The sequence below is a fragment of the Armigeres subalbatus genome, chromosome 2, assembly GCF_024139115.2.
Source record: "Armigeres subalbatus isolate Guangzhou_Male chromosome 2, GZ_Asu_2, whole genome shotgun sequence".
In the NCBI taxonomy this organism is placed as follows: Eukaryota; Metazoa; Arthropoda; class Insecta; order Diptera; family Culicidae; genus Armigeres; species Armigeres subalbatus.
The window spans coordinates 358,865,646-358,880,136 of record NC_085140.1 but is presented as its reverse complement, the minus strand read 5'-3'; the positions used below and the strand labels follow the sequence as shown (position 1 = coordinate 358,880,136).

The 14,491-nt window shown below is 37.0% G+C and overlaps 1 protein-coding gene across 3 annotated transcripts in view; it reads left to right on the top strand.

Moving 5' to 3' along the window:
• The window catches only part of LOC134212979 (protein vestigial), a 110,986-nt gene that overhangs the window by 49,106 nt on the left and 47,389 nt on the right, over nucleotides 1-14,491 (top strand). For all 3 annotated transcript variants that reach the window (XM_062691393.1, XM_062691392.1, XM_062691394.1), the window contains exon 4: nucleotides 2,176-2,457. In XM_062691393.1, the coding sequence (XP_062547377.1) occupies nucleotides 2,176-2,457 (282 nt within the window). The remainder of the gene's footprint in view (nucleotides 1-2,175; nucleotides 2,458-14,491) is intronic.

The following is a 14,491-nucleotide window of genomic DNA, read 5'->3' as shown; positions in this document are numbered from 1 at the left end:
GAGGTTGTTGATGTGGGAAGACCAGCTCATGGTGAAGTCAAGAGTCTAGGAAGGAATACGCTTTCACTTCTTCTATTACACGTCCTTGAACTTCTAAAGGATCATTGGGAGGCAATCGTCGTCGAGAAGAATACAGCAGCATATATTTAGTTTTACTTAGGTTTAACGACAGTAAATTCCTATTTAAATAGTTCTCCAGCACAAGGATGTCATAGATGATTTGTACTTGGACTGCTTCACTAGTTGAACCTTGGTAAAAAACGGATGTATCATCGGCGAAGAGATATAATTTTCCTTTTAGTGGCAACGAATATATGTCGTTGATGAAAAGTAGAAATAAGACTGGTCCTAGGTTGCTGTCTTGTGATACCCCCGTAGATACATAATTAAGATCACTTTTGTTTTCTCCGACTGCGACGTCTTGTTACCCTGGAATAGTATTTTTTATGACAGCCACCAATTAAAATCAAATGCGACTGACTATTTCCATGTTTGTTATGCTAGTTTGGTAGAAAATACGAATTATTTAAATTCCGGCCTTGGAAAATGGAAGTGGCCGTTTTGCACCATCTGCCTTCGAATTTTTTTTTTACAATAATTTAACAATTTAAAATTGATTGTGGCTAATTATTTCTATGTTTTCTGATGCTAATTTGATAGAAAATACAATTAGTAATACTAATTAGTACTAATTTAGTATATATTTCGGCCATTCGTATTTTTAAATGAATAAACATCAGAAAACATAGAAATATTAGAAATAGTTTGCCGCAATCGACTTTAAATTGTAGCTGTCATAGAAAAATATGATATTTAGAAGTAAATGGGGCAAAACGGCCAGTTCTATAATTTCCGGCGCATGAAAATAGCACCGTTCGATTGGTCGTGGATTTTGCCCATAGGAATGGTATTTTTCCAGCGCAACAAGTAGCCGCAATAAATAGGTACCTTTATAAATCTGCGCTGCTTTGAAATCAATGAACATGGTGCAATGAACAAGGAGCATGGTGAGTCTGCAAGTTGTACTCCTGGAATTTATTAAGGATCATCCGCTGACTGAACAACTGATCCGTCGTTGATCGGCACTCACGAAAGCCTGCCTAAAATTTGCCGACGAAGGACTCGTCAAGCGGTATCAGTTTGTTAAACAGAATTTTGTACGCCGAGCTCAAAAGGGTGAACCCTCAGTAATTCTGGTATGTGCCCTTTCTTATAAATTGGGCATTGGTGGCCATCCAAACCCGAAACCGAACCCGACGGTTTTGAAAATTGATGCAATGTCTGTTTCGGGTCGGGTACGGGTTTGTGAGATAAAAAAGTTGGGTCAGGTAACGGGTTTGAGAAATAAAATATTGAGTTTTTTTATTCGTGTCTGATAATTTTGAGGCTTTTTTGTTGATTGGAACTACATCTTTTTTCAAGTGAATAAAAATATACAATATCTAGTTTGAGTTTTCCGGCAAAAATAGTTTGGGCCCAGCTCGGATTTAAATAGTTGAATCAATTCGCGTGTGGGTCGGATATGGGTTTACGAATGTGAAAATTGTCAGGTACGGGTCGGGTTTAGGTTTGATAAGATTTTTTATTTCGGGTTCGGGTCGGGTCCGGGTTTGAAAGGAATTTATTTATCGGGTTCAAGCTGGGCTCGGGTTTGCAAAACTGGCCCATCTCTAATTTTGATCAACCCAAAGACTGAGGAAGCCATATCCTTGAAGCAAAATTTTTTCAGTCATTAAATCATAACAGTTAATGAAGTTAAAACACGTCAGTATTGCAAAAAAAAAAACATGGCGATTATAGTAATCCACGATATGTTGGCCATGGACATCATGCTATATACCAAACTTGTTGAAAAAACACCATCGTTAGCAATCCATGAATATTTGTCAACATATAAGTTCTATTTGAAATATGTTTAACCCAAATAGAACTGATTTGTATTTCTGTTTTCTTTCTAAATAAGTTTTAATTGATTGGACGCAACAAAGTTTGTTTGTACATACCTTGGAAAAACAAATATATTGCATCCAACCAACCAATGATCCAACCCAGAAAAAAAATATTTGCTCTTTTATTGAACATATAGAAATATCCTGAGTATCGAAATTTTTTATATCCCAATCTTAAATACCCCCAATATAAAGAAAACTTAAACATTTATTTACTGATTTCCAGGAACCATCCCTGGGGCGCACAACGACAGCTCTTGTTCGTCTGGTCCCGAGTCGCCACATAATCTGCACCACCAGGATGGCAGCGGGAGTGGTGCAACCGGTGGGGCCAGTGGTCCGGCTGGCGGTAGCAGTAGTGGTGAGACCTCTGGCGGTGGTGGCGGAGGCCGAGCGCAGTACGTGTCCGCCACGTGTGTAGTGTTTACCCATTATTCCGGCGATGCGGCCAGCGTGGTGGACGAGCACTTTTCTAGGGCGTTAAATTTTAGCGATAAAAATAATAAAGGTAAGTTCGAAAACACGAGACTTCGGTGGCAGTGGTGTGCATTGTAAGCTCAGATCGTAAAACTGACGAACGTTTGCTTCACAACTGTCTCGATGAAACGTCACGTCAAGAACGCGTCGGTTACGATGTAGTTTGGCACGAGTGCGTTAAGAAACGTTATTGCTCGTTTAATCGTTCCGGGAGCTGCATCTAAAGCCACGGACCGTGCGAGGAGATCATAATGCTTAACCGTGGTAATTAGCTGTTTATGCCTTCTTAACCAGATAGCTATAAAAATAAATCACAAAAGGCGTTAAATTCAACCCCTGCTATTACTTCTTGAGCACAAGATCTCCTACGGGAGAACGAATTAAGACGTGAGGAAGTAAATGAATGATTTATTGAAATAGACATCTAATGAAACATAGTTATGGAAGTTGGAAAAAGGGTTTTCATCCGATGCGTTTAGACTGGCATTTATGGATCGCATAGTCATTGCTTGGGGACTTCTCATGAAAGCAAATTTAGTCTAGAAACTATAATTTGATTTTGAAACGAGCTTTTACCGGTCCATTTCATATTTCAGATAGTGCATCTAGATCAGTTCATTGATTAAAAAACAAAGAACAAAAAAAACAGATTTTAAACCGAACTCTAGATAAAGATTACCGAAACATCATATGTATCACGTAGCTTTGTTCTACATCACCCAAGCTGATTGCTTTATCAACATCCCTGTAACCGAGATGTCAAGACAGTTGCTTCGCTCCGTACGCGCATTCCTTATTTTATGTGACATCTTTATAGGTTTATTTTCGGAAGTTCTATTTATACTCACCCAAGGTGTTTCCTTCGGTTGTACTTCACTCGAAAAATACAACCCACAGCATAAATATGTATTAGCGGTGGCAATGAATGGTATACATACTGTGCTCCACAAAACAAACACAAAAGGTTAGAGGGCCATCAAAGGGCTGCATTTGTGTGCATTCAACAATGCAAGGTCTTGCTGCTGCGGCTGTTCAACAGCTTCATAAATTGATCGGTTCAGCGATTACTCACTTTTTCCTACCTTCCTTTTAATAGTTAGGGGGACGTGCGTTAAACGCATCGATGGCTGAATGTTGAAAATGCGATTGAATAAAAGCCATGATCAAGAAGCTCAATTCTTCGTATGAATAAAACTTAATATAGTCTTCTTCTTTTTATTGGCATTTCATTCCCCTACTGAGACATTGCCGTTTTGCTGCTTAATGTTCATTCAGCACTTCCACAGTCATTAACTACGAGGTTTCCAAGCCAAGCTACCATTTTTGCATTCGTATATCATGAGGCTCACACGATGATACTTTTATGCCCAGGGAATTCGAGACAATTTCCAAACCGAAAATTACCTAGACCGGCACCGGGAATCGAACCCAGCTACCCTCAGTATGGTCTTGCTTTGCAGCCGCGCGTCTTACTGCTAGGATAAGGAGGGCCCAAAACTTGAAAATTGCTTTGAATTTCTATGTGAATTAATATAAAGTTTTATGAGGCATAATTTCAGAGTGTAATTTTTTTAACTGGTCAATTATGGAGAAGCATGGTATAAAACATATTTCAAGTCAATGTAATAGGTGATCACATAAAACTGATTTTTTGGTAATAAATTATTACGGGATTATATAAATTTTCTATTAAATTTTCTATCTGTATAAATTTTCTATCTATTCAAAATGTGAGAGCTCAAGTGGCACATTATGAACCATCCTCCCCCGCATAAGCGATTCCTTCTGATCTTCGGTTATCCCTTCCGTGTATCCCGGGACAACCGGCCGCGACGGGTGCCGCAGTCAATTATTTATTTATTGATTTGGGATTGTGTCCCCGTGGTTTGTTTGGGTGTCAGCGAGACTAGAACCGTAGAATGGGACAAAGACAGAACGGGTAAACAACGAGGTAAAATACAAAACGGTGGCGACACAGCACTGAGTAGTAGCGAAGCAGACGACAACGACAGTGATGATGATGATGCTGATGATCCAGACAGATAAAGGTTTATAAAATTTAGTATTATTATTTATGATGTCGACACAGCAGCCGCAGGAAATGATTTATTGAGCTACAAATTAGCGGTGGTGGAAAATTAGTTGGAACGAGGGTCACATCAATGGTTTGTGGGAAGGTTTGAAGATTTCTAGAATGTTTTATCATGGACTAATGAAGAAAACTTTTAGTTTGTTTCCTACTGATGGATAAATAATACCATTATTTATGCAACAAATTACAACAAACATGCACAATACACACTTAAATCATTACAAAGCCAAAATTTCAAGAGCAGAATTATTTAATTTCACCAATTTTCTGTGATTTTTTCTGTTGTTCAACTGTCAAAATCGCCGATATCTGTGAAATTATTTACCAAACAGTTCTGCTATTGAGATTTTGGTGAAATTTCAAAATCATCTGCGATTTATTTTAAGTGTGCACGGAAGTAAATTGATCATCGGGTGGTTCAAAGGTCCTACTTGAATCTAGGCGACCGCTTGCTACCGTTGGTTGCTATGATGTGTAATTTTGATCGATCTTATTTTTTTCCTTATGAAAGCATGCCTCTTTCACCCAGGTAAAAATTACAGAAAGAAACAAAAAAATATGTCGCCTCCATATCTGCCTCTGCAGCGATGTCCTGCTGACTTTCAATATTGTTTCGTTTCCACCCATACATAACATGTGACCGACTGCAGTCCTACTTCCATACATGAATTTAATTTGCTATCGGCCTCTTATTAGAGGTAGGGTAAAAATCCAATAGTGGAGGAACTAAGCTCTTTCAACCACCATTCCTTCGTTTACATCAAGTCGGTACTTTATTTCACTTACCTTTAATGTGCATTCAAAAGATCATCAATTATAATTGAAACGAAGATTGATCCAATCACAACAGAATCCACCATTGTTGCCTAAAATTATTTCTCCAATTATTGGTGAAGTGTTCCAATAGTTGCGGTATTTTTTTAATTTGTGTTCCTATAGTTGCGAATCTCATTGTTTGAATACGGGACACGCAACTATAGGAACACTACCGCGTAAGTCGTCTTATGACAGTAAAACATTCCACTAAAAAAGAGCTTAATAATTTTCTTGAAAAAGGGTTATGTAATGTTGTTTAGATAGTTGATATCAGTCATATTAGAAGTGATTAATATTGCGTGAGGATTTTAAATCTTGAGCTTGCACGCAAAATGTATTTCCCTTATTAAAGCCGTATGAAAATTTCCAACTGAATTTTAAAAAAATCCGATGGAGCAAATAGGAAATAATTCCTCACAAAAACTACCGAAATAATTCCTCACAAAAAATACCTCGAAAGTTCAAACAAATCCAGACGAAGTTTAAAATAATTTCCAGTGGAAATTCAAAACAGGATAATTTCCTGTAGATTCCCCTTGTAAATTTAGAAATACAGAAGAATTCACCGTGGAAATTCAACGGTTGTTCATGTTGCAATTCTAAAGAATTTTCTTTGTAAATTGAAAAAAAAAATTCTATGACGTAATTGGCCTGGTACGCGTCGACTAGTACTAGCTTTGTGTGATGGGTAATTTTCATTTCCGGTGAAGGATGAAGACGAAATGAAGTCGTAAATTAGTGCTTAATGAACTTCAAGCAAAGGCCAGTAACGTTACTTAAGGTGTCGTTTTAGGAGCTTATTGACGTAGGATTACGTCCTTCGGGAAAATGGGGGTCATTCTGCAGGTTCAGACTTGAGCCCGTCACGAAAAATGATCAGGAAGTATGTGCTAATAACTCAGCCATCTTCCAACCTATTTCGGATTTAATCAAGACTTCGCAGAAAGCAGACCCAAGGACGCACTGCAGATGTCGCAAGATGACGCCGTTTAGCAGTGGAAAGAGAGTGGTCGATTGGCCGTCGCCAACAGCAGCACTCGCAGAAAGTAAATCGTCGAGTGACTGTTGCCGACAGCAGTAGTACTCCAATGAAAACGCAAACTAATAGCAATTCTCGCTTAACTTTTCAAAAGGACCCAAGTAACATTTTTTCATGAATTAATTTGAATATCGCAATCAACAGAACATCGAAGCTATTGATTGCAGTATTCAAATTAATTTATGAAAAAAATGTGACTTAGGTCCTTTTGAAAAGTTAAGCGAGAATTGTCCAAACGCAATGTTTGGACAATTGCTATTAGTGTTTTGAAAGGTGCATTGTGAAAAGAAAATCGGTTCTTTTCAGGACCAACACTTTATGGGAATAAAGGTCGGTAGCAGAATTGGTTGTAGGACAAAAGGTCGAAGGGACAAAAGGTCGAAACAAAAACTATGAGTCAAAAGGTCGAAACAAAAACTGTGAGTCAAAAGGTCGAAGGTCAAAAGGTCGAATGTCAAAAGGACAAAAGGTCGAGGGGTCAAAAGGTCGAAGGGACAGAAGGTCGAAACAAAAAATCTGAGTCGAAAGGTCGAAGGACAAGAGGTCGAAAGGACGAAACATCTAAAGGACAAAAGATAGAACTAACGGTTGTAGGACAAAAGGTTGAAGGTCAAATGATCGAAGGGTTAAAAGGTAAGATGGGATAAATGAAATTTAAAAAATTAAGAAAAACGTTGAGTATTAATCAACCATAATTTTGCACATTTATGTTTATTATTATTATTATTTTTATTAATGAGGTTTTCGGCCCTGGGCCGGTTCACCTCGCAGGATTTATGTTTATTTGTCTTTCTGATAATATTTAATTGTAGATTTTTTCCTTCGTTTAATCATATTTTTTTCTTTCGAGATTTATCCATCGTTCAGATTTATAAAAAAAAATGATGTCGATCAATACTTCAATACTTGTTGAAATCTGGTCAAAAAATAATTCCAAACTAGACAAACAAATTTCTAAAAAAGTGAAAAGTGAGAGATAGCGTGTGGTGATCGAAAGGTGGAAGCAGCACTACGAGGAACATCTGAATGGCGCTGAGAGTACAGGCAGTGAAAGTCAAGGCAGCGGAGGAGATGACTACGTCAGTTCAGCGGACGATGGAAGCCAACCTGCCCCCACCTTGAGGGAAGTTAAGGATGCCATTCAACAGCTAAAGACCAATAACGCAGCTGGTAAGGATGGTATCGGAGCTGAGCTCATCTAGATAGGCCCGGAAAAGCTGGCCACTTGCCTGCACAAACTGGTAGTCAGAATCTGGGAAACCGAACAGCTACCGGAGGAGTGGAAGGAAGGGGTTATATGCCCCATCTACAAGAAAGGCGACAAACTGGTGAATCACGCCGGGGACTAAGACAAGGTGATGGACTTTCGTGCCTGTTGTTCAACATTGCGCTAGAAGGTGTCATGCGGAGATCCGGGTGTAACAGCCGGGGTACGATTTTCAACTGATCCAGTCAATTTATTTGCTTCGTGGATGACATGGACATTGTCGGCCGAACATTTGCAAAGGTGGCAGAACTGTACACCCACCTGAAACGTGAAGCATCAAAAGTTGGACTGGTGGTGAATGCGTCAAAGACAAAGTACATGCTTTGTTTAAAATATAAGGCATAACACGTAATAACGGTTAATGATTAATAGAATTAAACATCCAAGCTCTGTCTATTCGACTATTTGTTCTGTCGACCATTTGTCTCTTCAATCTTTCACCCTTTCGACCTTTTGACCCAGTTATTTCTTCTTCTTTTCTTCGACCTCACCTTCACCTCGTTTCGACCTTATGTCCTTTCGACCTTTTGTCCTCCAACCTTTTAAACTTCGGCCTTTCGACCTTTTGTCATTCTAACCTTTTATCATTTCGACTTTTTGTCCTTCTGACCTTTTGTCCTTTCGACCTTTTGTCCTTTCGACCTTGTGTCCTTTCGACCTTTTGTCCTTTAGACCTTTTGTCCCTTAGACCTTTTGTCCTTTCGACCTTTTGTCCTTCGACCTTTTGACCTTCGACCTTTTGACCTTCGACCTTTTGACCTTCGACTTTTTGACACAGATTCAGCAGAGTTATAAGCGCTTGTCGGAGGAAGACGGTTTAAAAATGTATGGCCTATTCACAGACAAACGTTACAAGGATGTGGTGGGGGTCGAATGTTAACAAATTTGCGTTATGAATTATGAGAATGAACCCTTATTCCCATGGATGGCGTCAGTTGCATTTCAGCAGCAAATCATCGAGTTGGCGTCAGTAGCAGACAAGTAAAAATTCCTTTCAAAATTCTGATGTTATTTCTGTTTGTGATTGGAAAGGCGCATTCTTAAAACAAATCGGTTCTTTTCAGAACCATGATTTTACACAGCAGAAGGTTGAGCTGAGACGAATTTTCTTCAAAGTGCAAATCATAATCGCTTGGCGACGGCAGAAATCTACGATTCGCTGCAACAATTTATTCGCGTTTCAGCAATAAATCATCGAGTAGGTGACGTTGGCGTCAGTAGCAAGTGAAGTGAAATTTAATCACAAAAATTTAGAATTTGGTTTTGCTGCTGTTAGTGGTTGGAAAGGCGCATTGTGAAAAGACCAATCATTCCATTTAATAGAAGATTGAACCAAGACAATTATCTGCAAAAGTGCAAAACATAATCGCTTGGCGACGGCAGACTATTACCATCGGTTGCAGTACATATCACACGCACTCGTGCCATTGTGAGACTGTATTCACTTGGATGGTGTCAAATGAAAATAGATGCTAGAAGGTGAGTAAGATTGCAAGTGAATTAGTGGATGAAGGAAATTGTAAACAATAAATGGTGATATACATAATTACACGGCTTCTTTTGGGAGCTTGTTCAAATGTAGTTATGTGTTATCCAATTTTATTTTGCTGCCCCCTCAGAATATTATTTTTTGGCAAAAAAAATCCGAGGGGGGAGACAAAAAAGTTTTTAAATATTTTTATCGGCCTTATGAATTTTCCACAAAACAAAAATAAATACGCAAAAATTGCAGTTCTCATAAAGAAATCAAAAAGTTCCATTGAAAAAAAACAAAAATTTCATAGTTGAATCATTATTGGCAATTGACAATTACAAAATTTTCCACTAAAAAGTTATTTTCTTTCAAAAAAAAAATGAAAATTTTCCACGAAATAATTAATAGAAAGTCATAAAAATAAAAAGAAAATCAAAAAATCAATAAATCAATCAAAAATTCAATAAAAAATACAAAAAATCAGTTATATTGATTAAATTTTCGATGAACAATGAACGCTTGCTATTTAATATATTATGTTTTGTACTTTGAAAAAAATTGTCTTGGTTCAATCTTCAATGGTTTGACTTATCGCAAATCACAATAATTGTTTATGGAAATTTTGCATTATTTGTGGATTTTTTATATTTATTTGTTGCTTATATCCTGATTTCTTTAATGGCAATTTTCTTTTTTTATGGAGAATTTCTAATTTTTTAGGGGGGAAGTTTTTATTTTAGTCGGGATCAAACCCCACCGAAAGAAGTGGTTTCCCTCCAACACATTTTCCGAAATAAATCTCTAAATAAAATTTTAATAAAAAATAAAATGTGTTTCACACGTAAAAGCTGCCTTTTAAGCAGCTACTTAGTTGACTTTTTAAAAATCATTAATTATTGTATCTTGTCAAAATTTGACCTACGGATATTTTGTTTGGACAATAGTATTTTTCAATTTTTAAACTATTTTGTTCGCCTCGATGATGATGATGAATTTCATATCTATGACGTAATTGTAATTCGACCTTTTTCTTGTGTAGTCTACAAAAGTTTGAGTCACGTGATTTTTATATTTACAGACTTGCACTTTTTCAGCTGTTTGAATGATTTTGCGGATTAGTAATGCGCTAGTACAGTTTTGTTTCCGCGGTTAATACCGAAGCTTTTTATATCAACGGAGCGGTTGAAAAGTTTTTTTGTTCTATGTTCTATGTGCTCCAGACAATGACAACGAGGCTGTAGGAAACCTAAGAATTTCTCCAATGACGGCAGGGCATTGACAGTCAATTTCAACTCTAAGTTCTTCCGAGTGCAAGCTTCAAAGGGATTCTAATTTCAATTCGAGATTGGCTAATGCTCACGAGCTGTTGGCGTTAAATAGAACAAAGTGATTATCCACGTGACAAAGTTTAAATAGTTTTTAACTGATACATGAAGACAAAAGTGTGAATTCTGGTGGGGAATTTCCCTGTTTTTCATATGATGCATAGAAATAATTGAACGTTTTTCCACCCGAATGCTCCTCCAAGTCAAACCTTTGAGCTTAACTGATGCAAAATGACCAAGCATGAGTGCATAAATTATTCGACGCTGTAATAGTGTTTATTTTTGTAATAAAATTAACATTCTTCACGCCACGATCACAATGAGCACACACTATGCACTATTCATGCAGCCAATTGGAAATATTTTAATTTGCAAAGTTGCTTGGCTATTGTTATTTTTGTGGTCGCATAATAAATACAAGCCATAAAATATTGTTTGTTGATTTTACACACCGCAATCGTGCAAAGAATCGCTTCGTTCAAAGTGCATGCGGGGCTGTCAACAACACTGCTGTTGCCACTACTGACTGCCAGCCGCAACCAAACACACTGGATTAAATAGCGTCATTTAAATTTAAATTAAGATGATTAATGTCGCCGAATCTTTGCTATAGTTGTGTATAGCTGCTTCGCCGTTGGTGGGAAGAGAAAGATGAGACAGTTTTAAGTGCGCTATGATTTACGGCACGCATCTTGGACAGCATGTGTGTTGGTTTTGGTTGTTAAAATGTTCAGTACAGAGACTTGAATTTGCAATTTTGATGATAGACCTGGTGCTCTAGTGGCTTCCTTGCGGAAGACTTTGGGTTTCATGCTAAGATCGTTCTATAATATTCTACTAAATGTATTTTGCTACAACTTGTTTTTTTTTTAATTTATTTAATTATTTTTATTTATTTTACAATTTATTTATTCACTAAATAATTAATTAATTTATTTATTTATCCTTTGTAAAAAAAAACATGTCCTAGTGTTTCCAGTCAAGGAGTGAAAAATAAACAAATAAAAAATATTAGAAAAAGCTCTGGGTGGAACTTTTGTAAACAATCGGATTTGCTAACGAATATTTTCAGTTATTGGCGTTTTTTTGCTTTTCTCGTATTTTAGAATATTTGTTGCCCGCTCAAATTTCTATCCTGTTTTTTTACCATACAAGTAGAGCAGAAGAACAATAGATTCAAAAACGATAGATGAGTGGAGAAATTTCTTTTATTTGCGTTTTCCCCATTTTTGTTCTAAGTTTGTGTATCATTCTCTGTGAGGATTGGGTCGTGGAACAGTGGCGCCACCTTCAAAAGTTTAGAGAAAAATAGGATAAACGTAAACAAAAGTCGTGCAAAAATGTTCGTTTTTATTTCGCTGATTTTACTAGAAAAATCACTTGAAGTCCCATATAATGTTCCGTAAACACAAAACACAGCTTTTGTAGTGTCTTTTTTTACTAAATCCAAAGAAATATTTGTTTCGTGAGTGGTGTAAATTCGTGTTTTTTAAAGTAGTGTTTCTAACAACAACAATCGCAATATGAACGATAGTTTTCACAAAGATTCATACGTAAAATGTGTAGTTCGGTCATGTTCCAAGAAAAAAGGACCCGGAATTTCTCTCCACAAGTTCCCGGATATTAAAACGGATCAAAACATTTACAATGAATGGTGTTCTGCGTTAGAGTTGCCATGTAAACCCTCAGCATCTGCTAAAGTATGCAGCGACCATTTCGATTTAACCGATTTCCATACGATCAGTAAGTTCAAGCTTCCTTATTGTGCATACAAATGACGAACATTTAGTTTATACTTTAGAGTCATCCGATCAACGCAAGCTAATACTGAAGCGCGGTGCCATTCCGAAGTTGGCAATACAGGATATCAGAACGGAAGGAAAAGAAGATCAGCGCTCCCAGCTCCTACACGAAGATCAAAGAGTGCAAACGGAAGCGACGGCCGCTAGTGGATTGTCCAATGAATCGCAGGTCGAAACATCTGGAAATCATGATATATTAGTGGAACCAGTGCGTGTTGAAAAACAAGATGCCTCCATTCAAGTTGATACTATTGAAATGGACAAACTTTTCTTGAAAAAAGTTCGAAATGTTATCGAAATTCAAAGTGAGGAACAATTAACTGCTTGGACAGGAATAAGTAATTTCAAAATGATTGATGTGATAACTGAAGCGCTGCAGATGGTTCCTGAATCATCAATTTTGTCGAAGTGGGTAATATCGCTGAAAAATGTGGTAATGTTGGTTTTCATAAAGCTGAAAACAAATCTGTCATTCCGCTGCATTTCATCTATGTTCGACCTCTCGCCAAGAACTGCATCCCGATATTTCATTACAGCTGTTCCAATCCTAGCAGATGTTATGCGGATTGCTGTGCCCTGGCAAAGCGCTGAAATGGTTTCAAACGATTTGCCCTATCATTTCGCTAAGCATAAAAACGTTCGTGCGGTGCTGGATTGTACCGAAGTTCCGATACAACGGTCCTTCTGTTTGCATTGTAGAATAATAACATATTCTCACTATAAAGGAAAAGAAACTGCCAAGTACTTAGTATCGGTTACTCCTGGAGGATGTTTCAGCTACATTAGCCCTGGGTATGGAGGAAAAGCATCGGACAAGTTCATATTCAATGGATTTGACATGGTTTCTCTATTTGAAGAATACGATGCGATCATGGTAGATAAAGGATTCGCTATTGCTAAGGAATTATCTGAACACAACTTACACCTGACTCGACCACCAATACTATTCGAAGACCAACTGACTACAGAAGAAGCACGCGCAAACGTCTCCATAGTAAGCATATGCGGTATTTCGAAAAATTTCGTTTCAGGTGGTTCGAAACGAAATTCCGCGGAATTTCGCGGAATTTGGGCATGGCGAAATCTGATTTATTGATTTCGTTTCGTTTCGAAAAATTACAAAAATTTCGCTTGAAAAAACTAGCTTCTAACCAAATTTAACGGAATTCCGCGGAATTTCGAAACAAATTTAGACTTAAACCAAACTGTCTCGTAAGTCGTGTATTTTCAAAAATTTCTGCTGCACCGCTGAACAAAATCATAAAGCTGTTTTCAAAACTTAATGTTATACCATTTTTTTTACTACAAAACCCCATTCTAAGTCGACAAATATGTACGTATTCACGTAGGTATGTATTTCTTCAATAAAACGCCTTCGGTGTTTCGTTAGAAATGTACAACAGAAAAGAAAAATAGGGTGGGTGTACCAATTGTCGCCATACATAAGAACAACTATTTTTAAAAAAATAAGTAAAAGGCATGTGGGTAGACATTATATATCAAGCGAAAGGTTTTACTTCCTGCTCTTTAGTTTGGTTTTCACACAATAAAATGTGTTATTATCCTCAAAATTTATTAATCGGAACCCATGCACCAGTTGTGGCACTATTCTTAATTTTGGTTCCTTATTTGGCAAATCTCATCGTTTTCTTATGGGACTGGCCAAATAGGGACCAATTACCCTAATAAAAATCCAAAACAATTACAATAGAAATTATTGTAACATTACGCTGAAATTAATAGTAATTACGGTAAACTCTATTGTGGCTCACAATAGAATAACATTGAAGAATATTGTTTTCCACCATAACGGCTATTGTAAATGGCAGTTTTACAATAGAAAATGGGGGTTGTTATGTATATTTACAATAAAAAAATCGATTTTTTCTCGAACAAATTTTTGCCATTACAATTGAATTTATTGTGATTCTATTGCCAACTTTTTACTGGCAATTGAGTCTATTGTACATCTATTGGAACAACAATATGGCACTTAAATTGGTATGATTTAAAAACAATAGAATTTAATGTTCATAAATAAAATGTATTGTAATTTTATGATATTTTATTGCAACTCTATTGTATTTTTTATCCGGGTAGTGCGCCAACTGGTGCAAAGGACGTCAAAAATTAAGCAAAATCAGTTTTTACAATTATGCTTTGTTTGTTTTGGAGGAAATCAAAGGTGTTATCGTATCATATGAATATGCTATTATCGATTTGAACTTGGTTTGCGGTGATTCGATTGGC